General features: G+C 43.5%; 1 protein-coding gene across 2 annotated transcripts in view; it reads left to right on the top strand.

Annotated features, from left to right (window-relative positions):
* The first annotated feature begins 3,313 nt into the window (after window positions 1-3,313).
* The window catches only part of Rgs7bp (regulator of G protein signaling 7 binding protein), a 98,754-nt gene continuing 86,331 nt past the window's right edge, over window positions 3,314-15,736 (top strand). The window contains exons 1-2 of one of the 2 annotated variants that reach the window (XM_005366591.3): window positions 3,314-4,197; window positions 5,074-5,240. In XM_005366591.3, the coding sequence (XP_005366648.1) occupies window positions 4,049-4,197; window positions 5,074-5,240 (316 nt within the window). In that variant the 5' untranslated portion in view covers window positions 3,314-4,048. The remainder of the gene's footprint in view (window positions 4,198-5,073; window positions 5,241-15,736) is intronic. The other variant, XM_005366590.3, reaches the window with a different exon arrangement.

Raw genomic sequence — 15,736 nt, 5'->3', positions numbered from 1 at the left:
TTCTTCTTGAGCCATAAGACATGGTGAAATCAAACTGGTGCCCTACCTGCCCAGCTTAATAGTACTGGAAGATTCTATCCAAAGTACAAAGGGAGAAACACAATCATTATTCTTACCCATCTGTGAACCCTATGGGTTATAATAAAGACTAACTTGGTAGGATATGTAACAGTGGCATAAATGTCATGGGAATAATCAAGCATTTTTTGACTGACTTTAACAACAGCTTCTTAAGATGGAACTCTTGTCTGATAATAAAAAGGCCAAGTCCCATGGCTAAGTGGGTCATAGGCCGTAGGGAAGGACCTACTATAATTACTTTTACTAGATGGACATAGTATTAAACAAGCTCCTTATGACTTATCAGTATAGCCTTAGATAAGTGCATTTACAACCCTCATTAGAGAAACTTCTGTTAACCCCACAGATTTGAGGATAAAGACCACCAACCCACATTGCAGCCAAATTCATTAAAGCAGCAAATTAGTTAAAGCATTTTTTTTTTCGAGACAGGGTTTCTCCGTAGCTTTTGGTTCCTGTACTGGAACTAGCTCTTGTAGACCAGGCTGGCCTCAAACTCACAGAGATCCGCCTGTATCTGCCTCCCGAGTGCTAGGATTAAAGGTGTGTGCCACCACCGCCCAGCTGCACGCTTTTTTCAAAAAAAAAAATCATATATGTAGGCTGTCTCTTCCTAAAAGTGAGGCTCAATAGATCAGCATTAGACATGGGTAAGATAAAGGTTCTTACAGAACAGGAGGAGGGGGGTTCCAAATGGGGGATTTGGCAGGCAAATAGGTGGGGTTACAGAAGCAGAAAATAAGCATAGCAAGTTGATCATAACACCCTCCTGAAACAAGCACATTGTTGCAAGGTGATCAGAACAGGATAGTCATAGCAAGGTGGTCATAACAACAGGTGGTCAAAATAACCTTCTGAAACCCAGCCATGGCTGCTGTTTACAGGAACAGGCAGTATAGATCCATTTGTAGTGAAGGTTACAGGTGGGCATAGCCCAATCCATGGGAAACAAATTTGATGGAGGAAGGTCATTGGTTAATTATATAAAGAAGCTGCTTGCCCTGATAGGTTAAAACATAGGTAGGTGGAGTAAACAATACAGAATGCTGGGAGGAGTCTGAGTGAGCTCAGACTCAACAGCTCTGCTGTCTGGAGCAGAGACGCCATGCTCCCGGCTCCTGGGCGGATGCGGGTATAGCTCTGCTCTCTGAGGCACACGCGATGAAGCTCCGACCCAGGATGGACATAGGCTAGAATCTTCCCGGTAAGGCACCTCGGTGCTACACATTGTTAGAAATGGGCTAGTCCAGGTGCGAGAGTTAGCTGAGAAGAGGCTAGATATGATGGGCCAAGCAGTGTTTAAAAGAATACAGTTTCCGTGTAATTATTTTGGGGCATAAGCTAGCCAGGCAGCTGGGGTGCTGGGAACGCAGCCCCGCCGCTCCCATTACTACACAGATTCAATCATAAACAGGAATGAACCTAGGTTATCTTTACTATAACGTGGCTTTCAAGCCTAAGATGAAGACAGGCTGGTTCATCACTCCTTTTACAGTAGATATCAGTTAACTTAGAGACCTACCATTAGTCACTAAACAAAGAATAAGAGACTACAGAGTGTTTAATTCTAAATGGAACATTTATGTCACATAACCTCCTCTCCAAGGCTAAGGGATCATCATGGAGGAGGAGATGGAAACACTGTAAGAGCCAGAGGGGACAGATGATTTCAGAGAAACAGTGTTCTCCAGAAACAACATGGCAGTTCCACAGATGAACTTACAACAGTTACAGTAGTGTGGACAAGACCTGAGCAAGGTCAACCTAGACAAAAAAAAAACCTCTTTGTGAACAAGGAAGGGGGTCCTGAAGCCTACTCCAGCTCAAGAGATATTGACACTTGATGGCTTCTGGGAAAGGGAGAGTAAGTTTCTTCATGGATATATGCATATATATTTAGAAGGACAGGCATTGGGTAGAGGATGCTGGTTTTATGTCTGTGACAGGCATGCCATCCTCCTAGCACCTAGATGATGTTCCCAACATGGAAGTTCCTGGAGCCATCTGGGTGAGGGTTTCCTCACAGGTTTCTTTACATGACTATCTAAAGAAGTGGTCATTGATGGTGAACTCCCTTCACCCCTCTCCCTTGTCTGGAAGCTGGGCGTACGGTTGAAAGTCCTGAGCTACTTAAAAGTTGGTCTTGCTTGCACTAAGGCATTCCCACCACCCCTTGCACTCAGGCAGTACAAATGTATTGGGAATGCTGTGTCAGGACTGAAGACAACAGCCAAACCCCTGCTTCTTTACATTATCCCGCACCACCCCAATGTGCTTATCTGACCATTGAAAAAAAATATACAGAGGCCATGAATTTAAGGGTGATGGGGGTGTGCGAGGGAAGAGTTGGAGAGAGTAAAGAAAAGGTGGAAATGATGTTATTATATTTTAATTTCAAAAAATTGAAAAGGTCTAGAGGTCCTTCAAAGACCCACTCACGTTGCTGTCTCCCTGGCCATTTCCAGTTCCTCTTCCTGGGTACTCTCATTCACCTAAGATAGGCACCAGGAACCTCAGATTTGTTCTTCAGGGGTTGTTCAACACATAACTACTTCCCCTGGGGACCAAGTTTACTTAGCCCCCCTCTACTGGGAGTAAGAGTTCGGTGCCTCAGAATTGAAGGACCTGGCCACTCTGTCTTCCTTCCAGGAGGATTTTACAAAGTCAATATAGTCAAGGGAAAACTGATTGGCTGAGAACCTAACCCCACCTCTTTCTGGAAATAATCTTTTCTTCCCATTGGTTTTGACGCTGACCTCCCATAAGGAGAAAGGATCATTTTGTGCATTGGGGAGATTTTGGGGAGAGAGGGGTCTCTTACTTCTTCAAATCTCTGCTGGCAAACTCTCGCAGGTTTGCGTTTGCAACACCACCACTTGAAGTGGGGTGAGGATGAGCACCAATTTGAGTGGATGCCACTGTGCCTTCACCTCATTGCCCCTCCCGGGAACAAAGACCAAACAGAAAAACCCAGGAACACAAGGCTGTCCTTGGACGCTAGCAAGAGAGCTTTCTTTTGAAACAAAATACCTCGCTCCCTCCTATGGCCCCTAAAGTCTCCTCTCGGATGGGCCTTACGCCCCAAACAGTTTATTTGAAATCCATGTTTAGATCCCAGCATGTGGCAATGTTCTCTACTCAGATGACACTTTTCTTTTCTAATAATAGAGCAGATGAAGTAATATTGCAATTGATGTTCCCGGGAATTTGATTGGATAAGTGCATAAACTGTGGAAGGGAAGGAGATTGTATGGACGGATCACATTAGTATTCCTGTCCTATCAATGTGCGGGGCCACGACCAACGTCAGCCGGACCGACTCGGTGCGTCTGCCAGTCCCGCCACGGATTCATCTGGGATCCTCACACAGACCAGCCAGCAAAGACGAGGGATCAAGGCGACCGATTAGCGCCAGTTGCCTGCTGCGGATCAGTTCGCCCCTTCCAGGCCTGGCGACTGTGGAGGGAGGGGAGAGACGAGCGGCGCACCGCTGCGGGAAGACACCGAAGCAAGAGCGACACCCCCTCCCGCCCCCCACCTTGCAGCGCAGGCTTTTGAACGCCGCTTCCCCCATCTGAATGGAAACTCGGAACCGCCCGGCGGCGCGTTCCTCCTCGCTCAGTCTGTCAATCCATGCCGAGAGGAAGGCGGTGCAAGTCCGCGCCAGCAGCGTCCAGCTCCCGGGACAGGGCCGGCAACGCTGCTGAGCAGAACTTGATCGCGCCTCTTCGTCGCTGCTAGTGGAAGCGATGCTGCACCGCACAGGCAGCGCTTCCCCGGCTCTCCTTCAGGCTGAAGGTTACCCACCCGCGCAGCCAGCCGCAACCTTGTGAGCCGCGCGCCTCAGGTCCCGGCTCCGGCTGCTCCGCGGCGGCGTGCAGGGGGCAACCACCGGGCCGCCCGCGCCGGGGCGCACTGCACCAGCGGCTTCGGCTTAGTGGATGTGTATGCATGAGTTCTGCACCGAATGGGCGCAAAAAGCGCCCCAGTCGGTCCACCCGCTCCTCGATCTTCCAGATCAGCAAGCCTCCGCTGCAGAGCGGGGATTGGGAGCGCAGGGGCAGCGGCTCCGAAAGCGCCCAAAAAACCCAACGAGCCCTGGACGACTGTAAGATGGTGGGTGAAAACTGCGCCTTTTTCCTTTTTTCCTTTTATTTTTAAAGGGGGGTTGTGGGAGTCGTGTATCTTAATCCTTTGCTTGAGTGCCAGCCACTCCCCACCCTCAGCCTCTCCATGCCGATCACGTGCATGATGTACTATTTTTAAATCTGCACTCCCCCAGATGCGGGGTGACACCCAGGTCGAAATGGCCCTGCCAAGACAAGAGTCATGGGTCTGGATCCTGGGAGTCAGAGGCTAAAGTGATACCTCTATCCTTGGAAGAAATGGTAGACGCGAAAGGGGGTGAACAGGCTGGCTCGCCAGAGAAAGAGGGTGGGGGTGCGGCTGTGTGCTGACACGGTAACAAACAAACCCAAACAGAGCGCAGGAGCGCTGCAGAGGTGATGAAAGGTCCCAGCGCAGAGGACAGGACATGGCCAATGTTTCTGTCAGGGTCCAAGCCAGAAGCTTCAGTGGCCCCGCTGGAGGTGGAAGGTTTGCTTGTTGTGTCCTATTTTTTTCCTCCTGTGCCACTTCAAATCCATGTCCTAGCACTAGCAGAGAGAGTATCTATTTCAGACCCCCCAGTATCATTCTCCAGTGGCCTGGGAGTGGCTTGATAGCTTTCCAAAGATGTTCTTGCTCTTCAGAAACCGAGTCTATAAGTGGGGGTATTTGGGACCACAAATGGAGCGTCGATGGCTAGCTTGCTGAGGGAAGAAAACAAACATTGGTTTCGGATAAAGAGACTTGCCACTCTTGTGCCTTAAGCTTTAAACGGGTACCTTAGTTACAGACAGGGGTCAGTGAAATCTCCGTTTATGTACACGAAAAGAGTTAAAGTCTGATGATAAGTGAATGTTGAGTGAAAGAGATTGGCTTGTTTTCCAGCTTGTCCAAGAGTTCAACACACAAGTGGCCCTGTACCGAGAGTTGGTCATTTCCATCGGGGACGTCTCAGTCAGTTGCCCCTCACTACGGGCGGAAATGCACAAGACAAGAACCAAAGGCTGTGAAATGGCCCGTCAGGCACACCAAAAGCTGGCTGCCATCTCAGGGTAGGAGACTCTTGACTTTATCTGATAATTCGTGTACTCGATGCATGGACACTGGCAGGATTCTGTGGTGACTGGAACTTCAGAATGATCTTGATAATGCAAATCTGATTTTAACCAAGCATCCCTGGATGAGTGAGTTCTTAATAAGAAAGCTGTGTTATTGGGATGATAGACAGAAAGACAGACAGACAAACACAAATGCATGCACATGTGAGATTTGGTCACGAACTGACTTTTAAAGAGTTAACTTTCAGTTAATTAACTGGAATGGAAGCTTAGAGTTTTGGTGAGGGGAATGTGCACCCCTTAAAGTTACATTATTCTGATCGAAGATGAGTTTTTGCAGTCTTCTGCTAGACAAAAGGCCTACGCTGGAGAGAGAAAATCTTTGCTAAATCTTAGATTTAGTAAGCTATTTATGTCAGGTGATACATTCCTATGGTGCTGCTTGAAGTGGATAAAATAAAATCTTGGGTAAAAATTACATTCTTTAACTAGATGTAAAAGGAAGTTTTGACCCAAGTGAAGGTTGTTTTGTTGTTGCTGCTGTTTTTGCTTTGTTTTGTTTCTGCACATTGGGGATATTGACAAATCTGAGCTAACATTAGCTAGATTTATCCCCGCCACCATTTTTATTTGTTTTTTTATCATATTTATGAATTCTCAAATCCATGGAAGATGCTAATAGAGTAAATAAAAACTCCTTTTCTGGGATCCCATCTACTCCATCTGGACCTCAGTTTCGGGAAAGAACCAATGATTTGCCAACCATTGTTGTCAAACTCAGTACCCCCAGAGGCATTGTGGGAATTCTTGCAGAGACGCTGTAAGTGCTTGATTCTGTCCTAATCTAGCTTTCACGCAGGTTTTATTTTCTGAGCGTGGCTTCATCATAATACAAGTGTAGATGTGTCTGCTCACCTGATGATGCTGCAGACCAATCTCTTAGGCAACAGAATTAATGTCCCTTTTTCCATCTTCAGTGCTGACAATATGCAATAACATTACAGGCATATCAAGTTGAGAAAATCATGTTACATTTTAAAACAACTCATTTATGTTTGACAATAGGAATTTTATTTCATAGAAAAGATAAGTTTCCTCATTTACTTGAAGAGAGGGATACACAAAATACCATGCAAATTTATTTTATTTAGGAGTAATGTGGAGAAACTTTATCTTTTTCGATTGAACTGTATTTAATGGACAGTAAACCTGGGAAGTAATGAGGAAGTAGTTATTTCAGGATATCGCTTTAACAAACACCAAGAAACAGTGTGGGGAGAGTGAAGTAGAGTGATGATCAATTGAAAAGTAGAAAACACTGACTGGGAAGGAGAGCAGGTTTGGACAGGAGCTTGATGCTCATCACTGAAAGTGAACATCTCCATAAATTCAAGATAAGGTCATATCCAGAGCCCCTTCTAATCGGAACTCAGAATGAGAACACAGTGCAATCAGAGAGGGCGACTGGGGGAATGGGTAGGAACTAGTCAGTTGAGTTGCTGTACTTGTGAACTGAGTTTGCTCTCTGAATCACTTAGGTAAGAGTCTGAACACACTGGCTAAATGGTGAGAATTGAGGATGTGACATGTCTTGGATTTCCTCTGAGCCTGACAACCCTTCACTGCTTGCTTATCTATTAATCTGGAGATGGTGCTCATGGAGGAGGGTTTATAAGAATTGGTGAGGAACAAGGGTGTTCTTAGACCTCTATAAACATAAAATTCCACAGTAGCCTAGCACAGAATTTGACACATTTCCCTTTAAAAAATAATTAAATGCAATTTAACATTCTTTATAAGAAGTGACAGTGATATAATTGGAGGAAACCCCTTTAGTTACTTACCATCTGGGCTCTCCGAATGAAGGATGTGATTCCCTTTGGTGGAATTCTGTTTCTGAGACTGCTTGATTATGTGGCTGTCATGCCAAGCTTGAGGTGAAGACTGGCAGGAAGGCTGTAAGATTCACTGCACACTTTAAAGCAGGGGGTGAGAAGTACACAGATTGCTGGGCAAAGTAGAAAGACCGAGTTTATTGAGTGTCTAGGACCTGTCGTCTGAGAGGAGGATTGCCTTTCCTGCTCTGCAACTCAGAGATACTGGTCTTCAAAGACTCAGAAAAATGTGCCTCAGAGTCGATTGACCTCCACATTTCCTTTCCTGGAAGCCCTACTCTTTTCTCCAAGTAAACTGTTATATAAGAGGATTTTTTATTATTGCTAAAATATGGGTGAATTTTAGAAACAATAATCCAAATAAAAGAAGTCATAAAATATTTCACATTGTATGATTTTATTTATATTAGGTGTCTTTTCCTCAGGGGAAAACCCCCAAATCTATAGAGACAAAAAGTAAAGTAGGGGTTACCTGAGACTGGTGGGGATAGAGACTGCCTCTTTTGAGGATAATAGAATTATTATTTAGTATAATAGAATTATTTTAGGATTGGACAAAGGCGGCACTTGTAGAACTTTGCGTCTTTACTAAAGAGCTCACTGAACTTCCCACTAAAAATAAGTTAATTTGAGGCTACCTCAATAAGTTTTCTTTAAAGATGCCACCACCATCAGTATGATTAACACTGGATTTATTTGTTGGCATCATTCTTTTCTACTCATATAGTTTATGATAAAGCAGCATACACTGTAGGAAACAAAGAAAAACAAAACTTGCTCTTTGCCTTTGTCAAAATGCCTGTGCAATAACCACCATCACAACACTAATGTGTTGTTATTGGTAGGAATACAGACAGTTAAGGCAAGACTTCTGAGAATAACTGAACTCTTAAGACACAGACTACCTCTTCCTAGGCCATGAGCCCATTTTGGGAGGAGGAAGGAAAGAGGCACAGTTAAAAGGAGATAGGGAAAATTAAAGTGAAGCAAGCTTGGAAGGCAAAGCGACAAAAGTAATTGCAAATGACGCCACAATCACGTTATGACTCTCATCTCTGACTAACTGAAGCTTTCTGGGGATGACAGTGTTCTTGCTGACTAGCTCTGGGTAGCAAAGTCATTTACCAACATGATCCACATTATCTCATGCTGTGTTTGGGCCAGCGGATGGTCCAGCAAGTCCTCTGCTTTCAAAGTACAAGGTTCTTCAGAATTGACCTTAGATGGGTGACTGAAATGTCTTCTCTGACAGGGCTGTCAAACTACTAATTCTTTACAACCCAGATCCTTCTCTAGATGGTACACCTGGGGTGGTGGGGGTGGAATGCTTAAAGATCAATATTAAAAAATGGTTCATAAACTTCTTTACACACAACACATAGAAAGCTGATTTATTAGGCAGGTCAAAATAACATTGTTATGCCCTGTTTGGTGTGGAAGGCAACAATCTAGACTCTGTCTCATTGGGATTCCTTTCCAAAATGACGTCAGAGACACCTTGAAAGAGTTCTTGGTGCTCTTGGGCAGTTTATATTTAGGTAGAGTAAAGGGACATTGGATACAACTTACCACAGTGCATATGGAGATTTGGGAGTGGGGCAAATTTTGTAATATCTTCTGAGACTTTCGTGGAATTCATGCTCTGAACCTCACTCAGTTCTTTATCTAACAGTTTGTTTTCATGCTTGGTCCCAGACAGTTGAGAGAGTGTGTGGACGCAGTAGACAGAAAGAATCATGTGTCCAGCCTGTATGGTAGCATGTCCCCATCAGAGGCTACTCTGGGGCTAAAACCCGGTCTCTTTCTTCTGTTCGAGTGCTGAAACCAACAACAACACCCCTTTCTTGGAAAGACAAAAAGGGGGTATCCAGGGAGCCAATATCCTCCAGAAAGCTCCAGGGCTGTTCTGTGACTAGAGCATGTATGGTGGGGATCGTGTCCCCAGCATTGCTTCTAGGGTGTCTCTGTTGGACTGAGATATCCTCACGCCGATACCTCATCTTAACGGCTCTTGGAGAGTCAAAGCGAAGAAGGGAGTAGGACAGAGCCTATAAACAGCTGTAAAGAGGATATTGTGAGAGGCAAGATTAGAAAGAGCACTGACTCTAAAGTAAATTAGACCCGGATGAAGTCCTGCCTTCATCCACGGCTTACTAAAGACACACATGGAGGTCAGTGAGCAGACTGCTTCACAGTATGGCCAGACTGTCAGCACTGCTATTCACAAGTAGTGTGACCCTGGGCAGAAGGATTATCACCCTCTGTCTGCCTCGGGTTCTTAAGACAAATAAAGCCAACATGTAATAGAACCAATTCTCATGGCGTTGTGAAGAAACTGGCTGTCACATAGTGAGGGCTGTCATTACATTCAGGTCAGTATCTCTACAACTATGAAAATCCTGAGAACTCAGATTGCCAAGAAAGACTCGTTTAAATTTTTATATTAATCCATCAAATACTTTTCAAATAAATGCTTTAGCTGGAATAAGTTTTGTTTGCCTTTCTTTCTTACATTATCTTCTGAGGTATTTTCTATATTGAAAATGCCCCTAGAGAGCCATCTAATGTCCTATTCTTGAATACTTTGCAAATGATATGGAGATATGAAGGGTTGAAAGTCAGAATTATTTTCTTTATGTACGTCAGCCTAGATCATTCACAAGTCATAGAATGCTTACAGAATCTTTAACTTGCTTCATTATGGTCTTCATGACATTGACCATTTCTGCTGAAATCACTGGACACCTAAATGACAGGGCTGAATTGTTTGACTTCTCAGCCCCTGTCTTCATTATTGCAGCATTCTGTATTAGTGTAGAATCACAAGGGTGTTTGTTTGTGGAACTGAACTATGAACATCATAAGCACTAGACAGAGGGTTCAGTGCTGAAAACCTAAAAATAATGTTGGGGAATCTGAACATAACTCCTGTCACAAAAACATGCTATTTCTCTGATGGCCTTCTGCTGCAATGTGCTAGTATCATAGGGAGCCAAAACTGCAGGGTCTGGGGGTTTTTCCTCCAGCAATGTTTTCCCAACAAGCTAGGGCATTGTTTTTCTTTCTTCTCCCCCCCTCTCAGAGTGTTTCAGTTTTGTTTGTTTTCTATTCTGATTTTTTTTTAATTCTCTATTTCCCGATCCCACTTCTGGCTGATTCTGTTCCATTCCTTTGTTCTGTGTGTTCAGAAGTTGAGGTGTGTGAGGGAGAAGGACGAGAACAGTGGCTGATTCACAGTGGCCCTTTGGACACTCTGGCTGAGACAGCAGTAGTTGTGTGGGGGGGGAGGGTGGAAGATTGATGAGGAGCTAGGTGACCATGGATGCAGTTCCTACAGCTTCCTTTGAGTCTCATGATGGAGGATGTACTGGTTGTGGGCAGTGGCAGCCTCAACTGTTAGCAAAAAGATCTGTAGTTGGCAAGCATGCCGGGACATCAGTCTGACCTTCATCTTACCTTCCTATATGTGTATGTTTTCCTTAAAAAGAACTTCTCTGTCACTGGCCTAATAGTGAAAGACAAGTTACAGATATGTTATTCAGGAAGATGATGATGGAATCATAATTCTGAACCCAATGCCAAGAATCATGATCTAAAAATGTCATAGGCTAGGTGGCTCACACAGCAGAAACACGTTGACTCAGACATATGGAGCTGAGAAGGCCAAGTCGAATAGCTGAGCAAAGTTGACTTTGAGGAACTCACCCCCCACCTCCCTCTTGGCTTCTAGGGATTTGCTAGCAGTCTTTGACGCTCTTTGGCTTGTTAAAGCATCTCTGCCTTCACCTTCACTTGGCATTTCCCTGTGAGTATGTGTATCTAAACGTCCCCATTTTGCAAGGATACCCAACTTATTAATTAGGAGTCCACCCTAACTAGGAGTGATCTTACTATAGTTTAACTCATACCTACAGGACGTGATTTCTGCAGACAGGTCACATTCTGAAGCACTCAAGTTGGAGATGACATAATTCAACACACCACAGACATTCTTGACCTTGCTTTGTCTAAATGGGAGGAGGACAGTGAAGGTAGAGTTTTGTCCAGAACTTTCTACATGACCTCCCCTTTCACAAAACAACAGCCCAAGACCAAATGTTTTATATTTGCACAATTGCAGCTTCTCTTAGGGGTGGAATTTGGGACGACAGAACGAAATGGATGTGTTCTAAGTCCCCAATATGGTTAGCACCTTGTTTTACTTGATTTAACTGTTGGTACACGAAGGTAAACTAAGAAACAAAACACAAGAGGGTAGGAAAGAGACCACCCAATGGTATGTGAGGCATCATTCACTCTCCCTTCCTGGTTTTCATGGGAGGATGAGCAAACAGTGGTCCATTAATGGTGCTAATATTCTATGTAAGGGCCATAAGCATCATCCCCAGCGAGTGACAAGGTACTGACACACAGCAGTGTGAAAAGAGTCCTTCCTTAGTTGGTTTGTTTGTTACTATGGCTGCTCTACAAGTCTCAGGCTGCCTTCAAACTTTCTGTCTTCCTGCCTTAGCCTCCCAAGTTCCAGAACTACAGTCCTGCACCACCGTGTCCTGCTTATAAGAGACCATTATTAGCAACTAAGCCCAATGTGTTATGGACTCCCAAAAAGTGATTTCCTATTGCCTGTGAAGTTTCCCCTTCTTATTTTTTTTTTAACAGATCAAATGGCTTTCACCTTCTTAGGGTTTTATTAATAAATGCTCCCATTAGAGAGAAAATTGAATCTAAATGAACTTCAGAAGATCTACTGTCACTTCATTATTTAAATAATGAAGTGCTGGAGAACAAGGTCATGCTTCTTTTATGTCTGTATCCTGAGAGGCAAGTTCAGTGGTGCTGTGTCTTATAGTTTCATTAAGTTTACAGGTATTTTAACATTGATTCTTGAATTCTTATCTTGGCTTTACTAAGTGTGGAGAGATTAATCATTGTGCACCAGTTTGGCCAGAGTTGACTTACTTTTTTTCTGTGTCAAAATTTTTTAACTAATATACTGATTTGAGGAACACGACAAAGAAGCATTCCTGGGGCTTACTCCTTCATTACTATAGCAAGTCAGTGGTCAATGTGTGTCTTAGAGTTCTGGTTAAGGTACCATTTAATTTAGGTCATTGCACAAAACTTGGCTTGTGGCTTCATCTTGGGTAATAAATAATAACCAAGCACTGAGCTGCCTTTTTAGAATTGTGCTCTAAACCTTTAGTCCTGAAAGCATGGTTGTGCTGCAGGCTAGGGAGATGCCAGGACATGGTGTGGTCATAGTGGCAACTGGATTGCCTGGTTATTTATTTATTTCTCTACTTTGGAAGATAAGAGTGTGTATGTGCACATATGTCAAGATGAGGGGTTGACATTGGATGTCTGCCTCAATTGCTCTCCACCCTACTTTTAGAAAGACAAAGTTTCTCACTAAGCTTGGAGCTGGCTGATTAGGCAGGACTGTCTGGCCAGGAAGCCCCAGGATCCCCACCCTAGCAAATACTTCCCCAGCATTGTGATTATAATGTTGTACCACTCTGCACAGCTCTTTATTATGAGTTCTGGGGTTTGAACTTGGGTCATCATTTTTACTGATATATTCATCTCCCTAACCTCCACAATACATACATACATACATACATACATACATACATACGTACATATTAAACCTCATGAAAAATGTAGTTGTTTATATAGAGTTATATACAGATTTAAACACATACAGAGCAAAGCTCGGATCTTGTTGGATAAAGCATCCAAGCCTTTAAATTGTTTTACAAACAGATGGTTCTGAATGATGGAAGACCATAGATACAATCAGATCAACCAAAAGCCCACATTCTCAGCCACAGACACATATTAAGCTAAGAATGGACATTAAGATCACAGACCAGAGGGAGCTGCAGCCTAGTAAGTTCTTCAATCATTATGGCTACCTTGATGTTACCCTCACCAACAACCTCTCATAGTATTTTATTGTCTTCAGTACGTGTTGAGCTTCCTGTTTTAAACAAATCTGTAACCATCCTGAGCTCAGAGACGTATCTACCCAGGACATCTCCTTCTTTCTGCCTCCAGCTGGGCTGCCTGCCTTCAGTCCCTCACCTCTTGTCTTCAGTTTAATCCCGGGCTCCAGACTAATCCCCCTTAAATGTTCTTCTGATCTTGCTACCTCTGTGCTTTAAGACTTCCAGAGATTCCCTGTTGCCTAAAGCAGTATTTCTCTGATGTGATCCCTGGACCATCCGCATGGAAATTACCTGCCTTCAGGTCTGAAAATCTAAGAATTCTGGGCATGAGGCCCAAAAGTCCAGACTGTTAACAAGTATCACGGCATTCCCCCAAGACTCTGGAACATACTACACAGAGACCTGCTGGCCTAATGCGGTGGTTCTCAGCCTAAGCCACCCCAGGAAATCACAGATGTGGCTCCAAACATTTGTCGCCCCTGGCTTTCATGCCTAGAATTTCTGATTCAGTGGGCCTGGAACGCAGCAGAGGCACTGGATTTTTATATTGTAAATCTTTTTACAAGAGCATCAGAAGGGATTTTGTTTGCCTACATTAAAATGGAAAAAAAAAAACTTCAAAGACACCAGAAGCTCATTCTCTCACAGAAAAACCTTACAATGGGCAATTCAGAATCAGGCACAGAGGCTCATGAAACCATGATTCTACTTTATTTCTAGTTCATGGCATTTGTCTGCAACCTCATTTCATGATTCAAGACTGTGAAAGGAGTTCCAGCCCTGAACCCGAGGAAAAGAAGAGGGTCAGGGTCTTTGAGGAGTTCCAACCAGAGTTCCGTCTAGAATTACATCTAATGGTCGCATAGTCCCTGCACACTCTCTGACTAGATGATGTATTCTTTTCTTACTATTTTTATTAAATAAAATATTATTTCTAGGAGAAATGGACAGATGGAGCTTTGAAATTAACTAATAATGTTTGGAACATACATACCTTACTTATTTCTTAGCCTAGTCTTCTACTCCTTCTAAACACTGTTTGTTCTATAAGTACATAGAGCAGGAGAACCAGATCCCATTACTCCTCACACATGCTCGCTGTATTCAGCCAAAAGGGAAAGTATTTCTGAATACCGACTGCAATTCTAGTCTCACTTTGGCCTGTCAGACTACTTACATTGAAAACCAAAACAGAAGCATGAGGCTCCCCTCAATTCATCCCCCAAAATTAAGAATGTGTTTCTGCCCTTTAGTAACATAAAAGACATGGAATTCAGAAAACACTTTGGAGGGCAAAAAGTTAGGCCAAGTGCCTTTGAAATGTCCTGAGGATAATTTTCACAAGACAGAATGTGAAATGAGACAAGGCCAGGAAGGAAAATCAAGATTGGCACTCGAGAAGTTAGTTCATAAAACTTTACTTGATGTTGAGCGGGCCTCGGAAACAAAAGCAAACAAACAAAAGTATTTTAAATCCCCTTCAGTAAATGGAGATTTATTCAACAGTTAAACTTTGGTGAACTCATATGAATGAAAGGTGGCAGGAGCCGCACAACACAAGAAACCAGGTGAACTAAGGTCAAGATATAATGAGTTCACTAAAGGGCATTAAAATTAAAGTGCAATAACCAACATTTAGAGTTAGGGCGTCATCATGTTTACCCAATAATTCCCTAAATTATGATATGATGGATATGGTAATATTGTCTATGGAAAATCATTCCTGTCCAACCCAGAAGTCAGCATCCATAGAAGCCACACATTCTTCCAGCCACTAAGACAAAACAACAGATAAGGGTCTAACAGTCACACTGTGTGACAAGGGTGACCAACAAATGCAAATTAGAAAGAACATTTCAAATTGTGATAAATGCAGTGGCAAAATCCAAACAAGATTACAACATTAAAGATGCACAGATGAAGGGCACTGAGCTACTTCCAGGCAGTACGGTCAAAGAGTCCCTTCCGATGTGATATTCTGTCTTGATAGCTGACTTTCGGAAGGAACCAATCTTGTGATAATCTGAGCAAAAAGCATTTCAAGGCAGAGGGGAAAAAGAAAGCATAATTGTTTTAGGAATGAATTAGCCTTGGCATGTCTGAAAAAGAACGAAGGGAGAAAGGACTGTATTATCAGTCCAGAATTGTCTTCAGCTACTAAGTGACATCAACCACACAGTGACTTAGTCCTTCAGGCCTTTCCTTCCACTGCTGTTGTAGCTCCAGAAATTGTAACTGTGTCCTTGGAAAGTTGGGCAGAAAATGAAGATGTTAATCAGTTACATGAGTCCCTGCGTAAAAGACTTTCTCAGAATACCCAAATAGCAACTTATTGTACCTCATTGGCCAGGATCATAGCAAGGGGGTTCCATGATTCCAAGTCCCAAGCATACACCTCTCTTTGTGCTGTATGTCCAGGAAGAATAAAAATTCCTGATTTATCAGCCAAACAGATTCTCCCCTGAACTCAAAGGCAGTATCTATCTCTCTGTCTCTCTCTGTCTCTCTGTCTCTCTGTCTCTCTGTCTCTGTCTCTGTCTCTCTCTCTCTCTCTCTCTCTCTCTCTGCGTGTGTGTGTGTGTCTGTGTCTGTGTGTGTCTGTGATATGGGTGTCTGTGCATATGTGAGATCAGATGTGTACGTATTT

The sequence above is a fragment of the Microtus ochrogaster genome, unplaced genomic scaffold, assembly GCF_000317375.1.
Source record: "Microtus ochrogaster isolate Prairie Vole_2 unplaced genomic scaffold, MicOch1.0 UNK11, whole genome shotgun sequence".
In the NCBI taxonomy this organism is placed as follows: domain Eukaryota; kingdom Metazoa; phylum Chordata; class Mammalia; order Rodentia; family Cricetidae; genus Microtus; species Microtus ochrogaster.
The sequence above is the reverse complement of the archived record's forward strand: the minus strand, read 5'-3'. Positions and strand labels throughout refer to the sequence as shown.